The 15388-nt window shown below is 36.9% G+C and overlaps 1 protein-coding gene across 2 annotated transcripts in view; it reads right to left on the reverse strand.

The window, feature by feature from the left end:
* Window positions 1-235: 235 nt before the first annotated feature.
* The window catches only part of NUP54 (nucleoporin 54), a 32584-nt gene continuing 17431 nt past the window's right edge, over window positions 236-15388 (reverse strand). Inside the window, exons 10-13 of one of the 2 annotated variants that reach the window (XM_032400565.1) lie at window positions 7962-8069; window positions 3749-3868; window positions 3159-3269; window positions 236-1144 (exon numbers count right to left, since the gene is read on the reverse strand). In XM_032400565.1, the coding sequence (XP_032256456.1) occupies window positions 1016-1144; window positions 3159-3269; window positions 3749-3868; window positions 7962-8069 (468 nt within the window). In that variant the 3' untranslated portion in view covers window positions 236-1015. The remainder of the gene's footprint in view (window positions 1145-3158; window positions 3270-3748; window positions 3869-7961; window positions 8070-15388) is intronic. The other variant, XM_032400566.1, reaches the window with a different exon arrangement.

The following is a 15388-nucleotide window of genomic DNA, read 5'->3' on the forward strand; positions in this document are numbered from 1 at the left end:
CATGCAGGCTAGCTTGAACTCTGTAGAAAATTTCTGATTGATTGTTCAAAAATCACTTTCACATGATGTCTAATTCAGATTTTCTAGTGTTTTCAAATACTAATGATATATTAGGGAATTCTTTACTGTAGATAGTACTTGAAGTAAGTTTTATCTGCCATAAGCTAGTCAAAATATGTCAGCATTGATACATTTTACTTAGGAGGGAAAAATCAGACTTAAGGCTGAAATTCTTGAATTGTGATTATGATTTAATACTTGTGAGGACATGGTTACTCTCCCATAGCCAAATAAAGCATCAGACAGAATTATATAAAAGTAATTACAATCAATTTATTTTTTTAGAAATAAAAAGGCCTAAAAAACAAAAAAGTTGCAAAAATGATAAAATGTAATTTTGTTATATCCTAATCACTTAAGTGTGTTCTGTGAATTCCAAATAAGTAAAATAATATAAAAATATATTTTCAAATCTTTATAGAATGAAAAGAAAACCACATTAATCCTTAAATACTCTTCGATTTCCTTTACTCCTCCCACAGATGAATTCACAAATATATAAAAACTGATGTACATTTACATTCTGAAGTACAAAGCTCCAACAGCCAAGTAGTTATAGTTTATTTTGTTATGTGCAAAGTAGGTATTTCATATTTACTTGCTATGGAAAGCAGAGTACAGGCTCAATGGAGAATAATCATTAAACACTGATTAGTTTTAAGAACAATGCTGTTGTCAAAATGTACAATGGTACATATTTTTGGTAATTATGTACTTCTCTTGTACAGTAAAGAACAGCTTTCAGGTATAAATCTTTCAAAGGCTATCTTTGAAGAGCTGTGAAGTGGATGTCATTTCAGATTTGATGAAAAGTAATTTGTCAGTAACTCCTCAAAAGCCAGGAGAGGATTGTTTTCCCTTTTTTTCCCTCCATGTGGTCAGTTTCATTCTTAAGGAAGGTCTGATGTAGCAAGAAGATACATTTCACAAACCCTTAACATAGGTTCGCGAACTGTCAACTGAAAACACCACCTCTGATGTGGATGGTTTCATTCAATCCATGTTCTACCAACTTTATATCTTCTAGGTCATCTTTTATGATGCTAATCAAGTGGCTAAGGCCTTCCTGTTGTTGTTTCAAATGCTAGAAGGGATTAAAAAAATAGATTAATATGTTAATCTATTAAAGTGCAAGTTACCCACAGGAATAAGGACTTTTCACTATTTCACCCGCAATACAGCACTTAACAGCTGCTCTAAATATAGTGCACATGCGTATTTAAACATTCATACTACATCTTTTGCTAACACATTTCTATGACCTACAATAACATACTGTAAAAAACAAAATCAAATGATCTTCAACAGAAATTTTACAGAAGATGCAGATTTTATATTAAAATGGAATGCAAGAAGGTACCTGAATATAGATGACTAGCAAAATAATCATTCTGTAAACTGAATTTTCATGTTTTGAAGTATAAAGTATGTAATAATGATAATGTGGTAACTACAATTGCTGACATTTTCAAGTATCCAGGTGTTAAGGCAGTTTTTAGAGCCTCGTGGGTACTAATAAGTAAGTTATTTAATATTCTTTTAAGCACCCTTTGGTGCTACAGATACAAAAATTGAGATGCAGGTAAGAAACTTGCTCAAGGTCCTAAACTAGGTGATGAGATGTGATTCAATCCCAAAACAATACACTGCTTTTCATTGTTTTAGGTAGGTGTTTATGTTATTCCAGATTTTACTGCATAAACTCTTTAATATAGTTCTTCACCTCAATATGCTGAAATCTTTCTCAGCTCATTTTATTGTAGATATTTACAATGGGATATAATCAAGTGTCTGTATACCTAAGTTCCCAAGAATCTAGGGGCCAAACTGGTCTTTTAACTGTATAAAATGACAATATCCATTCTAAAGCACATAATAAAATTGCATTTGTGGATGATAATTATAACCATCTAAAATCCTCAGGGCCATGCCAACAGTCCCACCAAAGATGTTCTATAAAATTTACCATTTTGGTATCTTTAGATACAGTCAACAGTTATTTTTCATTAAACCTAACTGTATTTATACTAAAGGAAATAAGCGAGAGCAGTACTTTCCAAATTTTTCAAACCACGAGTCTAAAAGTGGTTGGAGTGGTTTTGGCCACGCCAACCTCTACCCAGGTCCCCTGAGGGGATCCATGACTGGACATATTCACAATTTATATGTAGCATACAGGTTGGGAATATGACGTACAGCAGTTACTTCTCAGACTTCAATGTACGTACAAATCACTGACCTTAAATAAAATGCAGATTAAGTAGGTACAGAGTAAGGACTGAGATTATGCCTTTCTAATGACCTCTCAAGTGCTGCTGCCGCCACCACTACCACCTGCCCGTTGAATAGCAGGGTCTCGGGACCTCTGTGCCTCTACTAACTGAATTCGTCTTTCATTATAAAATATACAAAACATCGAAATACTCATTTTAACCGTTCTTAAAAGTGTACAGTTCTGTAGCATTAAGTATATTCACATTACACAAAAATCACTACAGTCTAACTTTAGAACTTTCATCTTCCCAAATCAATTCTGTACCTAATATTCATCCCCTGCTCCCCCTCCCCTGGCAACCACCATTCTGTGAATTGTACTCCGCTAGGTATACTATAGAAGTGGAATTATACAATATGTGTCCTTTTATAAAAATTGGCTTATTTCACTTGGCATAACATTTTCAGGATTCATCCATGTTGTAGTGAGTGTCAGAATTTCCTTTGTTTTTAAGACTGAATAATATTCCACAATGTATATATACTGCATGTAGTTTATTCATCTATCTTTGGACACTTGAGTTGCTTCCACATTTTGGCTACTGTGAATAATGCTAAGAACACGTACAAATATCTAAGTCCCAGCTTTCAATTCTTCTAGGTATATATCCAGAAGTAGAATTGCTGGATCATACAGGTAGAGGTTTAATTTTTTGAAGAACTGTTTTCCACAGCCACACCATTTTACATTGTCACCAGCAATGCATAAGGATCCTATTTTATTCACATCCTTGTCAACACTTCTTAGGTTTCTTTTTTGCGTAACAGCAAGCCTAATGGATGTGAAGTGAATTCACCTTTTTAAAAGGTGCTAGTGCACTTACCTGCTTGATTTCTCGTAATAGATCTGCATCGATGTAATATCTTTCCTCAGATTTGACTGCTCCGAAATGATTCTGCATCCTGATTTGGGACATCAGTTCATTTAGTCGGCCCTAAAAATAAGACCAAGTCAAATTACAACTGCTAACAACAGTTTTGTTTTTTTTTTAAGATTTCTTTATTTGAGACAGTGTGTGTGTGCACGTGTGTGTTGGGGGGGGGGCAAAAGGAGAGGGAGAGAATCTCAAGTAGACTCCCCATTGAGCAGGGAGCCTGCCACAGGGCTCGATCTCATGACCCTGAGATCATGAGCTGAAAATGGAGAGTCGGACACTTTACTGACTGAGCCGGCCAGGCGCCCGAGAGAATCTTTCTTTTTTTTAAAAGGATGGGTACTACTCTAATAAAATTACCTAATTCTCCCTCTGTCCATTATGTGAAACAGTAACACAAGCCAAAAACAACATTAAGAGTCTACTTTAGAAGGGAAGTTTTGATTAAAGAGAGCAAAATATTTAATAAAAACCAGTATACAAAATTCCTCTTTTTGAAGACTAGCAAATTCTAGCTTTATGGTCTTACAAATGCCTACCTTAAACTGGGTAGGTGCATTCAGTTCACACTGAATTGTATCTAGCTGAACTCGCAGTTGCTCTTCATCAGCTTGGATGGCATACCCACTCTTCCTCTGAATTTCCTGTTTGATTAGGACCTATATAAAGAAAACCCATCAACAATACCAATAGAATCATGATTCTCTTTTTAAGTTATGTAATTTTATTACAGTCAGTTGTTGAAAGAGACCAGCTGAGAATCTTAAGAGTTCAAGATTTGAATTAGGTTTGCCCATTTTTATTTGGCAGTCTACGTTAGTATATTGATACATGCCTCTAATTTGTTTTTAATGCCTGCATAATTTTTCATGCATTAATAACCAATAATTTATTCAGTTATTCCTCTTATTGAGGGGTATATATTTTGTTTCTAGTTTTGATATTATAAATACTGTAATATACATTTATAGATATATAGATAGATTCGCTGATACAGAACCTGCCTCCCCCAAGAATGAAACTGCTGGATTTAAAAGCATGTTTTCAGTCTAACAGAAGCTCCTAAATTGTTTCACAAACAATTTAGATTCATAAGCCACATGAGAGTATCCTTTTCCCCACATGCCAATCAGCAATAAGTTGTTTAAATTTTCCCCAAACTAATGAGTATAAATGGAACCCACATTTTTTTCTTTAATCTGCACTTCCCTGAAAGTTAAAGGAGCATCTTTTTTTTTTTTTTAAAGATTTTATTTATTTATTTGAGAGAGAGAGAATGAGAGACAGAGAGCATGAGATGGGGGAGGGTCAGAGGGAGAAGCAGACTCCCTGCCGAGCAGGGAGCCCGATGCGGAACTCGATCCCGGGACTCCAGGATCATGACCTGAGCCGAAGGCAGTCGCTTAACCAACTGAGCCACCCAGGCGCCCCTAAAGGAGCATCTTTTAATAGTGAAGAACTACTTTGCATTTGCTCTTCGGTGAACTGCCTTTACACATTCTTTACCCATATTTCACTTGGGTTTTTTGGTCAGAATTAAAGGATCTCTTTGTATAATATGAATAATCAGTGCCATTTGCAAATGCAATTTTCTTTTTCTGGTATCTGTCACATGACTACTGACAAACGGCTTCTGGTACCTTTTGCTACAGAAAATTTTCTAATTATTTAGCCAGTTTTGTTTTATAGTTCCTGGCTTTCTGGCCAAAAATCTCTCCAATCCCTAGGGCTGTGCATGTAGCTTCATAAATTTGTTAGTTAAATCTCTTTAATCCACCTATTTTTGTCTATGGTAAAATACAGCAGTCCATTTTTTCCCCTAGACAGTTACTCTAGCATTATTTATTAAATAAACCAACTGAATTGAGCTACTACCACTTTGTCACACTAAATTTTAAGATATACTGGCATCTACTTCTGGATTCTCTATTCTGTTCTATTATCTTTATTGTCCAATTCTATGCCAATCCCACACTGATTTGTTACAGAACCTTTAAAATAGATTCTAAAATCTGACAAATCCCCTTCACTATTTTGTTCCCTCAAAAGCTATTCTCAAACACTTACCCTTCTTTATGAACTGAAAGATTTTAATCAAGTCTTTAAAAGTTGTATTTTCTAACCTTATTAAATGAATAGTAAATCTCATCTAAGAATATGGTTTATGTCTATTTGTAAAGACTTTATCTCACATTTTTTTACTTCCCTCATAAATTTATTCCTAAGTATTTTACAATTTTTCATCATAGTAAATGGAGTATTTTCCTAATTCCACTAATAGTATAAAGAAATGCTGGTTTTTGTACATTTATCTTGTATCTAGCCATCTTAACCATATTCTATGTTTTCTTCCCCTTGAGTTTTCTAGATACACTATCAAGTCATTAGCAAAAAGAAAATCTCTTCCAATGTTTATGTTAAGTTACTTACTTACCTATTCATTATATTTATGAAAACCTCCAAGATAACACTTAATAATATTGGGTATTACTTTCTGAAATGTGATTTTAGTGCTTTGCTTCTTTGAATTTTTGCTAAAGTCTTTATCATATTTTTTTCTTTAATGTGTGTTAATCATAACTTATATGCTGATAGATTTTCTGTTATAAAACCAACCCTGCATTCCTGAAATAAACCTTACTTAGTCACAGTATATTCTTATAGGATTTGATAAATAGTTCGAATCTTTTTGCTTATATTTCATTTAAAACTACTGCACTTCTGTTGTTTTGGTCATATTTATTGAGGTATGATCCACATATAACAAAATCCACCCATTTTAGGTGTACAGTTACCATGAATCTTGATAAAGTCATGTTACCATCGCCACAATCAAGATACAGAACATTTCCATTTACTCCTTGTAGTCACTCCTCTCCCCTGACTACCTGCCCCTTGCAACTATGGATCTGTTATCTGTCTCTAGTTTTGTTTTTTGCATAACATCATAAAAACAGAATTATGTCATATGTAGCCTTTAAATCTGGCTGCTTTCACGTAGCATAATTTGTATCTCTATTTATTAGAAGTATCTGTTAATAGATTTTTATTTTGGGGTACCAAAAACAGATGTAAAATAGTGTGGCTGCTCTGGAAAACAGTTTTTAGCAGTTCTTCAAAACGTTAAACATAGAGTTACCATATGATCAAGCCACTCCAATCCTAGGTTTATGTACCCAAGAAAATGAAAGCACACATCCACACATTTGTACACAAATGTTAAAAGCAACATTCATAATAACCAAACAGGGGAAACAACCAAAATGTTTATCAATTGATGAATAGATTAAAAATGTGGTATATTCATATGACAGAATATTATTCAGCAATAAAAAGGAAGTAGTATTACATGCTACAACACAGATGAACCTTGAAAACACTATGCTACATGAAAGAAGCCAGTCACAAAAGACCACATGTCATGATTCCATTTATATGAAGTGTCCAGAAGAGGCAAATCCATAGAGACAGAAAGTGGTTGCCTAGGGCTGGGGGGTTTGGGATGAAATGGGGAGTGACTGCTAATAGGGATGGAGTTTCTTTTTAGGGTGATGAAAAGGTTCAAAATTGATTGTGGCCATGTTGCACAGACTAAATATACTAAAAACCACTGAATTGTATACTTTAAATGGGTGTATTGTATGGCTGGTGAATTTTATCTCAAAGTGATTTTAAAAAACGGGGAGATGGTCTATATATTTTTCCTTTTATTTAGAATAACAACAACTTTGGAAATAGCTCTTTAGTGGTTAGACGAAGTTCAGCAATTAAACTATCTGGCCTTGGTATTTTTCCATGGTTGATATTTATTAAGTTTCTCAATTGTTTCTATAGTATTTGTCTATTTAAGATTTTTGCGTCTCTTGTAGATGATTTTTTAGCAAAAATAAAATCAGCAAAATTAAGCTATTTTCTCTAGCTCCCAAATTTGTTGCCCTGAATTTCATGAAGTATTTTCTCATTCTGTTCTGTTATCTATAGTAATGTTTCCTTTCTCACTACTAATTTTTCTTTTCCTCCTTCAGACTCATAAGATAGTTAGCTATTTTAAAAGATCTTTTCAAAGAAATAGCTTTCAATTTATTTTCTGTACTATGATTAATTTTCTTGTTTCACTCATTTCATATCTTTATTTCTCTCTTACTGGCTTCTTTTGATAGTCTTTCTAACTTCATGAGTACTAGGTTCCTTATTTTTTGCCTTTGTATTTTAAAAAGAAGGCTTAAAGGCTATAAATTTTACTCTGCCTACAGCTCTTGCTGTATTCCACGGATTCTGACAGGTAATGGTTCTGTCTTCATGATTGTTTATAATTTCAATTTTTGTTGCTGTTCATGCTTTTATTCCCTCTGTTAATTTTGAAGTTCTATTGTTTTTCATCCTATTGTTTTCATTAATGGTTATACTCCCTTTTCTAGCACTGAAAAATCAAGTATTTTTTTCCTACTACTTTTATGAAAACTGGATGTTAGTGATCTGATACAGGCTTTCTTTGCACCAAGATGATTTATTTCTTCACTGCTTCTACCCTCTCAATAAGATGTGAATTTTAGAATATATTTACTTTCTTCACCCACTCCTGTAAGACCTCTCCTCCATCTTCCAAGTTTTACTGAGAAAGTTTGGTACTTTCAGTTTCAAGTTACTATTACTTCCTTTCAGTATGTTTTTCTCTATTCCAAAAAAATCTCTATTAAGCACTGTCTCACATACCGTCTTAAAACTATTCAAAAAATTTTTCCAAATTACTACCTGTAAGGTTCTATGGGAAAGGTCCATGAGTTTCCTCTTATATTGTGCAATTTTGGCCATAGTTGTAGTTTGATTCTTCTGTAATTCACTAATATCTTCAGATATGATCTGTTTTGTAAAAGAAAGTTTTGAAGGTAAGTATAGACATCACAAATATTTATCAGGTTTATCTATATGCAAAGTCTAATTCTAAAATGAGACAGATTCATCTCTCAAAATATAAACTCTTTAAATCTGCCTTATATTTCTTCCCCTTTGTGCATCTAAAAATTAAAAAGTACCACTCAAAGGTTTAAGAGCTCTAGGAAATTTAGTGATGAGGCAAAGTGCACAGAAAAAACATATACTTCAGAAATAAGGAATTTTTAGTAATATTAACAACCAGCCCATGAATGGAAAAAGTCAATAGTTATAGTGACATCCAGGAGTGGCATTAATAGACAATTAAATCTAACTACTTCTGGATAGTATAGTCCAATATTAACTGCTGCAGAATACTTGAGAGGGACTGATCAGAGTGTAGGGGGAAAGGAAGGATATTAATCATACAACCAAATACGTTTTTATGCCTCTGCATCTTGGATTTGCTCTTTGCCTGGCCTGAAAGCATACTGTTCTGCCTTATGAAGTCTTAACCTTACAGATGGGAGTTAAATCTGATTTCACTAAAGCTACCCAACCTGAATTAATCCCATAATTGTTCCTATCATAATTAATCATTCTTTGGCATTGGCTTATATTAAGAGGTTGTAAGAAAGAGGGTAAGAAGATTGTGCAAGACATATTTTAGTTATGTCCACCTGGACATGTCACCTTTTAAGGAAACTTTCCAGTGACAGGTCATGCTGAAGGAACAAAAGTAGGTAGCCATGTTTTATACTATGTAACCTAGGTACTTCCCCCCTGCCCCGCCCCGGTTTTGAGGAGTTGGCAGGATTCCAGACACGAAAGACTATAGTGGTCTTCTAAACCAGCAATAACTAAGAAAAAATGGAAATGTTACCATTATTTATTCACAAACACTATAAATCTAGGAATTAACCCAAGGAAGAATGCACAAGGTTTTTAAGGAAATCAGAGGGGGAGACGAACCATGATAGACTATGGACTCCGGGAATCAAACTGAGGGTTTTAGAGGGGAGGGGATGGGGGGATGGGTTAGCCCAGTGATGGGTATTAAGGAGGGCACGTATTGCGTGGAGCACTGGGTGTTATACACAAACAATGAATCGTGGAACACTACATCAAAAACTAATGATGTAACGTATGGTGACTAACATAATAAAAATAACGTATTTAAAATTGTTTCAAAGGACCGTACCTCAATGAGTAAAGACCTCAATGAGTAAAGAAATGTAACATGTTCATGATGGAATAATTTATTAAGATTCAATTCTCTACAAATAATGTTTAATGCAATTCCAACTGAAATTCTAGTTGTTTTTTTTTTTTTTTAATTTTATTTATTTGACAGAGAGACACAGCGAGAGAGGGAACACAAGCAGGGGCAGAGGCAGAGGGAGAAGCAGGCTTCCCGCCGAGCAGGGAGCCCGATGCGGGGCTTGATCCCAGGACCTGGGATCATGACCTGAGCTGAAGGCAGACGCCCAACGACTGAGCCACCCTGGCGCCCCTAAAATTCTAGCATTTTGACAAACTGATTCTAACACTGTTAATAGAACAGTAAAGATCTATAAAGATGCCACAACTGTGAAAGAAGAATCAGATTCACTGTATCACACGCTGAAATACACTACAAAGCCACTGATTAAAGAACAGAATACATCATATATATATATTTACATATGGTGACCTGATAGCATAAATGCTTTGATAAATCATTGGGGGAAAATAACACTGGATGTTATTTATGGATGACATTGGAAAATCTGACCCACTAGAGAAAAACAAGGTTGGGTTCATACCACTTATTGTGCAAACTTGAACTCCGTGAGGATAGAAGACCCAAATGTGGAAGGTTAAGCTCTAAAATACTAGGGAAAAAAAATGTAGGAGACTCTCAGACCTTGGGGTAAGGAATGATTTCTTGAGCAAATTCCCAAGAAGAAAACAGGGCAAGATACTAGTGGATATTATTACATTAAAGTTTTCTGTTCAACTAAGGACACTCTGCAGAGTTGGCAGAGCGATGAGAAAGTAGGAGATATCTGAACAATATAATCAGACTAGAGATTAAAATCCAGAGTAATGGTGAATTCCTGAAATTCAGTAAAGAAAAGTTAAGTGCAACAGAAAAACTAGCAAAAGATAGGAACAATTTTGATTTTGGACAAGATGGACTTAAGTATATGCTACTCTCTCTCTCCTACTGAATATAGCTATAAAACTTGAATGCATGGGCAACTATTTGAGGACTCTGAAAAATAGTGGCAAGAGGATTGGGGAAGAAGACATGAATTTGAAGTACCACTGAACTGGTGATGAGTTACTACTGTCCCCAACCTCTGGCATACCCCACTCTGGGTTCAACAAAGCCCAAAACTGTGAAGTGAGCATCATGCTTACAGCTCTAAGAAAAGTCTGTATTAACACTGATGTTAGGAGATACATTGTAATATCTAGAAAAGGTTTCCTCAACTCCAGTACTATAGCAATCCTTCCTCATCCATGAGGGATATGTTTTACAACCCCCAATGGATGCCTGAAACCATGGATAGTACCAAGCCTTATATTTATTATGTTTTTTCCTATACAGACATACATATGATAAAGCCTCATTTATAAATGAGGCACATTAAGAAATTAATAAAATAGAATTATACTGTAATAAAAGTTATATGAATGTGGTCTCTCAAAATCTTATTGTACTGTACTCACCACTGTTCTTATGATGATGTGAGATGATAAAATGCCTACCCGATAAGATGAATCGAAGTGAATGACGTAGACATTGTGACATAGCACTAGGCTACTACTGTCCTTCTGATGATTCATAGATAGGGGTTCCAGATAGTGGTTGACTGCGGTAACTGAAACCACGGAAAGGGAAACCGTGGATAAGGGGGGACTACTGTATTAATTTGGGCGTGATAATTGTTGCAGAGGCACTGTTCTGCACACACTAGGATGTTTATCAGCATCCTTGCCTCTACTCAATAGATACCTGTAGCACTCCCCCAGTTCTAACAACCAGACAAGTCCCTAGACATTGCCAAATGTGCCCTGGGGACAAAACACAACGCCCACCCCCACTGAGAGATGCCCTATGGCAATCAAAAAAAAATTGTTGAAAGGACAGTAAATTAAAAACAGAATGCTAAAAAGTGTCCAAAAAAACCCAAAAGGCGGCAGAAAAGAGGAAACAACAGATCTTCAAAATACATGAAGCAAAAACTGACAGAACTGAAAAAAAAAGACAAATCCACAACTGTAGCTGGAGACTCCCAATTCTCCTCTCAGAACTAGTAAACACAAAAATCAACAAGAATAAAGAACTTGAACAATCTACCAACCAGATCTCACTGACACTAACAGAAAACTCCACCCAAGAACAGCATTCTCCACATTCTTTTCAAAGGCATGTGGGTTAAAAACCTTAAAATAATTGAAATTCTACAAAGTTCTCTGACCATAATAGAACTAGACTAGATATCAACAAGAAAGTAAAAGGAAAATCTCCAAACATGTGGAAATGAAACATACTTCTAAATAATCTATTAGTCAAAAATATTCAACAGATAGAACTCTCAAGTGAAATTAGAAAATATTTTGAATGTATGAGATGAAAATAAGACATTATCAAAATCTGTGGGATTTAAAGCAGTGCTTAGAAGGAAAAAAAAGTCTCAAATTAATAACCTAAAGCTGCTACCTAAAGGAACCAGAAAAAGAAAAAAGCCCAAAGCAAGCAGAACAAAGAAAATGGTTAAAAACAGAAATGAAATTATAAACAGAATACTAGAGACAAAAGTAATGAGACCAAAAACTTGGTTCTTTGATAAGATCAACAAAATTGACAAACCTCTACTAAGACTAACAAAAATAAAGAGAGGTAATAGCTTCTTTGGTCTTATTTTGAAGAACTTTGGTCATACCCAATTTATAGTACTGTGGCAACTCATTTTAAAAATGATGCTGATAGGGGCGCCTGGGTGGCTCAGTTGGTTAAGCAACTGCCTTCAGCTCAGGTCATGATCCTGGAGTCCCGGGATCGAGTCCCGCATCGGGCTCCCTGCTCGGCGGGGAGTCTGCTTCTCCCTCTGATCCTCCCCCTCTCATGCTCTCTGTCTCCCATTCTCTCTCTCAGATAAATAAATAAAAAATCTTTAAAAAAAAAAAAAAAAAATGATGCTGATAAATCCAATGTGTCCAGCCCAAGATAATGAAGGCTCTGGAAATCATGTCACATGAAAAACCATGCTTAAGTTTATAGCCAGAGAAGACAATAATAAAAAGGAAGAAATGATTACGATGTTCAAATATCTGTAATGCTGTCATAGGAAGCACAGTGATCACCTACAAATCAATGCCAGAGAAAATGGGTGTAAGTTATACCAAGGCAGATACTGACTGGATCAATGTAAATAAGAGAATTTGTATCAATTAGTTAGCTGACAATGAAATGGGTTGCTTATAAAGCAGTAAGCTTTTCACTATTCAGTCTGAATGAGTATGTCATCAGGAATTCCACATAAGAAAATTTGGAGGTTACCTTTAAGAACCTTTAAGGATATTAGGTAGATTTAAGCATTCGATAATTTAAGTGTGCTTCATTAATCTACCATTAAACTATGCCAACAAAAAGAATCACAACTATAGCCTTCATTTTGGTAAGGCCTCATAAATAAGTGTTTAAGAAAATAATATGCGAGAGGCTGCTGGAAGATGGCAGAGTAGGAGGACCCTGGGCTCACCTCTTGCCACGTGGCCACCTAGAGAGCACCCACGTCGGCATAAATAACCCAGAAAGCAGCCCGAAAACTGACAGAACAGACTCTCTGCAGCCCGGCATAGACAAGAGGCTAGAACGAAGCAGATCCACCCCCTCCAATCGCTCTTAGTAAAATCCCATCAAAGTGGTGCCACAAGCCTGGCAGTGTGCGCGCGGCCCAGACAAGGGCCAGCACCACTCCACAGTGAGTCCTGCTCCAGGGAGAGGGGAAGATAAGCACACACCAGTCTGACTGTGACCCCAGCAGTGCGCTGGGGGCAGGCAGTAGGTCTGACTGCAGGCCCCACCCTCCAACAAAAGCTTCTCAGGGGACGACACAGGGACAGTGCCCGCAGTTAGGTGCTCCTGCATCTCTGGCAAACGCCTGGTCTGACTCAACTCAAGCCCAAGGCAGCCCCGGGCCGGCCCACTAACAACACGGGCACCAGATTCTGCCCACAACAGGCAGAGAGCCACTTTAGACTGGACTGACAGCAAACACAGCTCCGCCACAACGCGAGGACACCCCTGGAGCAACACACAGAGGAGACCCCCTGAAGCACCATTTTCTGCTGAGAAGGAGACATTGCGCTGCAGGACCTCTTCTTCCTAAAGCCACTACTTTCAAGTGCGGGAGATGTAGGTGTCTTTCCTGACACACAGAAACAGACACAGCAATAGACAGAATGAGGAAACAGAGGAGTATGTCCCAAATGAAAGAGCGGAACAAAATCACAGCAAGAGACCTAAACAAAATGGAGATAAGTAATATGTCTGATAGCGAATTTAAAGTAATGCTCATAAAGATATGCACTAGAATTGAGAAAGGAGTGCAGGACCTCCATGAGACCCTCCACCAAGAGATAGGAGATATAAAAAAGAACCAATTAGAGCTATTGGACTCACTAGATGGAAATAAAAATAGACCACCTGGAATAAATAGAAAACAAGAGGAAGTAGAAGAACGGATCAGCTACCTGGAGGACAGAGTAATGGAAAGTAATCAAGCTGAGAGGATGACAGGGGAAAAAAATATGCAAAATGAGAACAGACCCAGGGAACTCAGTGACACTGCCAAGCATAACAGTCGCATGAGAGGGACCCCAGAAGGAGAAGAGCGAGAAAAGGTGGCAGATTTGTCTGAAGAAATAATAGCTGAAAACTTCCTGAATCTGGGGAAGGAAAGAGAAATCCAGATCCAGGAGGCACAGACAGCCCCCAACAAAACCAACCCAAAGAGGTCTGCACCCAGACACAAAGTAAATAAGATGGCCAAAAGTAGTGATAAAGAGAATTTTTTTTTTTTTTTTTTTTTTAAAGATTTTATTTATTTATTTGAGAGAGCGAGAGCATATGAGAGGGAGGAGGGTCAGAGGGAGAAGCAGACTCCCTGCTGAGCAGGAAGCCCAATGCGGGACTCGATCCCGGGACTCCAGGATCATGACCTGAGCCGAAGGCAGTCGCTTAACCAACTGAGCCACCCAGGCGCCCCGATAAAGAGAATTTTAAAAGCAGCAGAGAAAGGAAAGCAGTGACATACAAGGGAAACCCTATACGGCTATCAGTGGGTTTTTCAACAGGAACTTTGCAGGCCAGAAGGGAGTGGCATGATAAATTCCAAGTGCTAAAAGGAAAAAATCTATAGCCAAGAATACTCTATCCAGCAAGGCTTTCATTCAGAACAGAAGGAGAGATAGTTTCCCAGAAAAATAAAAGTTAAAAGCAAAACCAGCCATGTCCCCATCACACATGGATGCCATCGGCCTGTGGGTCCCAAATTCACAGTCTAGCCGCCCTCCTGCCTGAGTCAGCATGCACAGCCTGCCACCTGCTCAATGCCAAGTCAACACACCTTCCCCTTAAATTCCAGCCCCTGTGCTGGGTTGTGCACAAAAGTGGGCATAATTATAACAGCAGAATGAAGCAACCCAAATAGTGACACTAATTCTGTGGAATATATAATGGATAAAAGGAGTGTGCTAGGCTGATAACATCTCCAACAAGCACATCAAAGGACAATACATACAGCATGATTCTGCTTAGTAAAAGAAACAAACCCGGGAAAAATAAAATAAGATGAAAACAGAGAGGGACACAAACCATAAGAGACTCTTTAACTATAGGAAACAGTGTTGCTGGAGGGCCGGTGGGGGGGGATGGGGTAACTGGGTGAGGAGCACTAAGGAGGGCACTTGATGGAATGAGCACTGGGTGTTATATGCAACTGATGAATCACTGAACTCTACCTCAGAAATTAATAATACACTATATGTTAATTAATTGAATTTAAATAAAAAAAAAAAAACCCCCGCCAAATAATAATAATATGCATTCCCTGGCTGGAAATGGAAATAACAGCCTAACAGCAATGCTAAGCCAACAATTCTAAATTCTTTGTTAAAATATACCAAATCAGATTTACATGATTTTGGAGGCTCTATATTAAGTAGTTGCACAAAACTGTAATTGTTAATTTGCTCATAACGCTATATTGTTTCCCTCTAAAACATAACAGTAATCCACATGGTAAAAAGAA

Source organism: Phoca vitulina, unplaced genomic scaffold (assembly GCF_004348235.1).
Source record: "Phoca vitulina isolate PV1807 unplaced genomic scaffold, GSC_HSeal_1.0 scaffold3, whole genome shotgun sequence".
NCBI classification, from domain to species: Eukaryota; Metazoa; Chordata; class Mammalia; order Carnivora; family Phocidae; genus Phoca; species Phoca vitulina.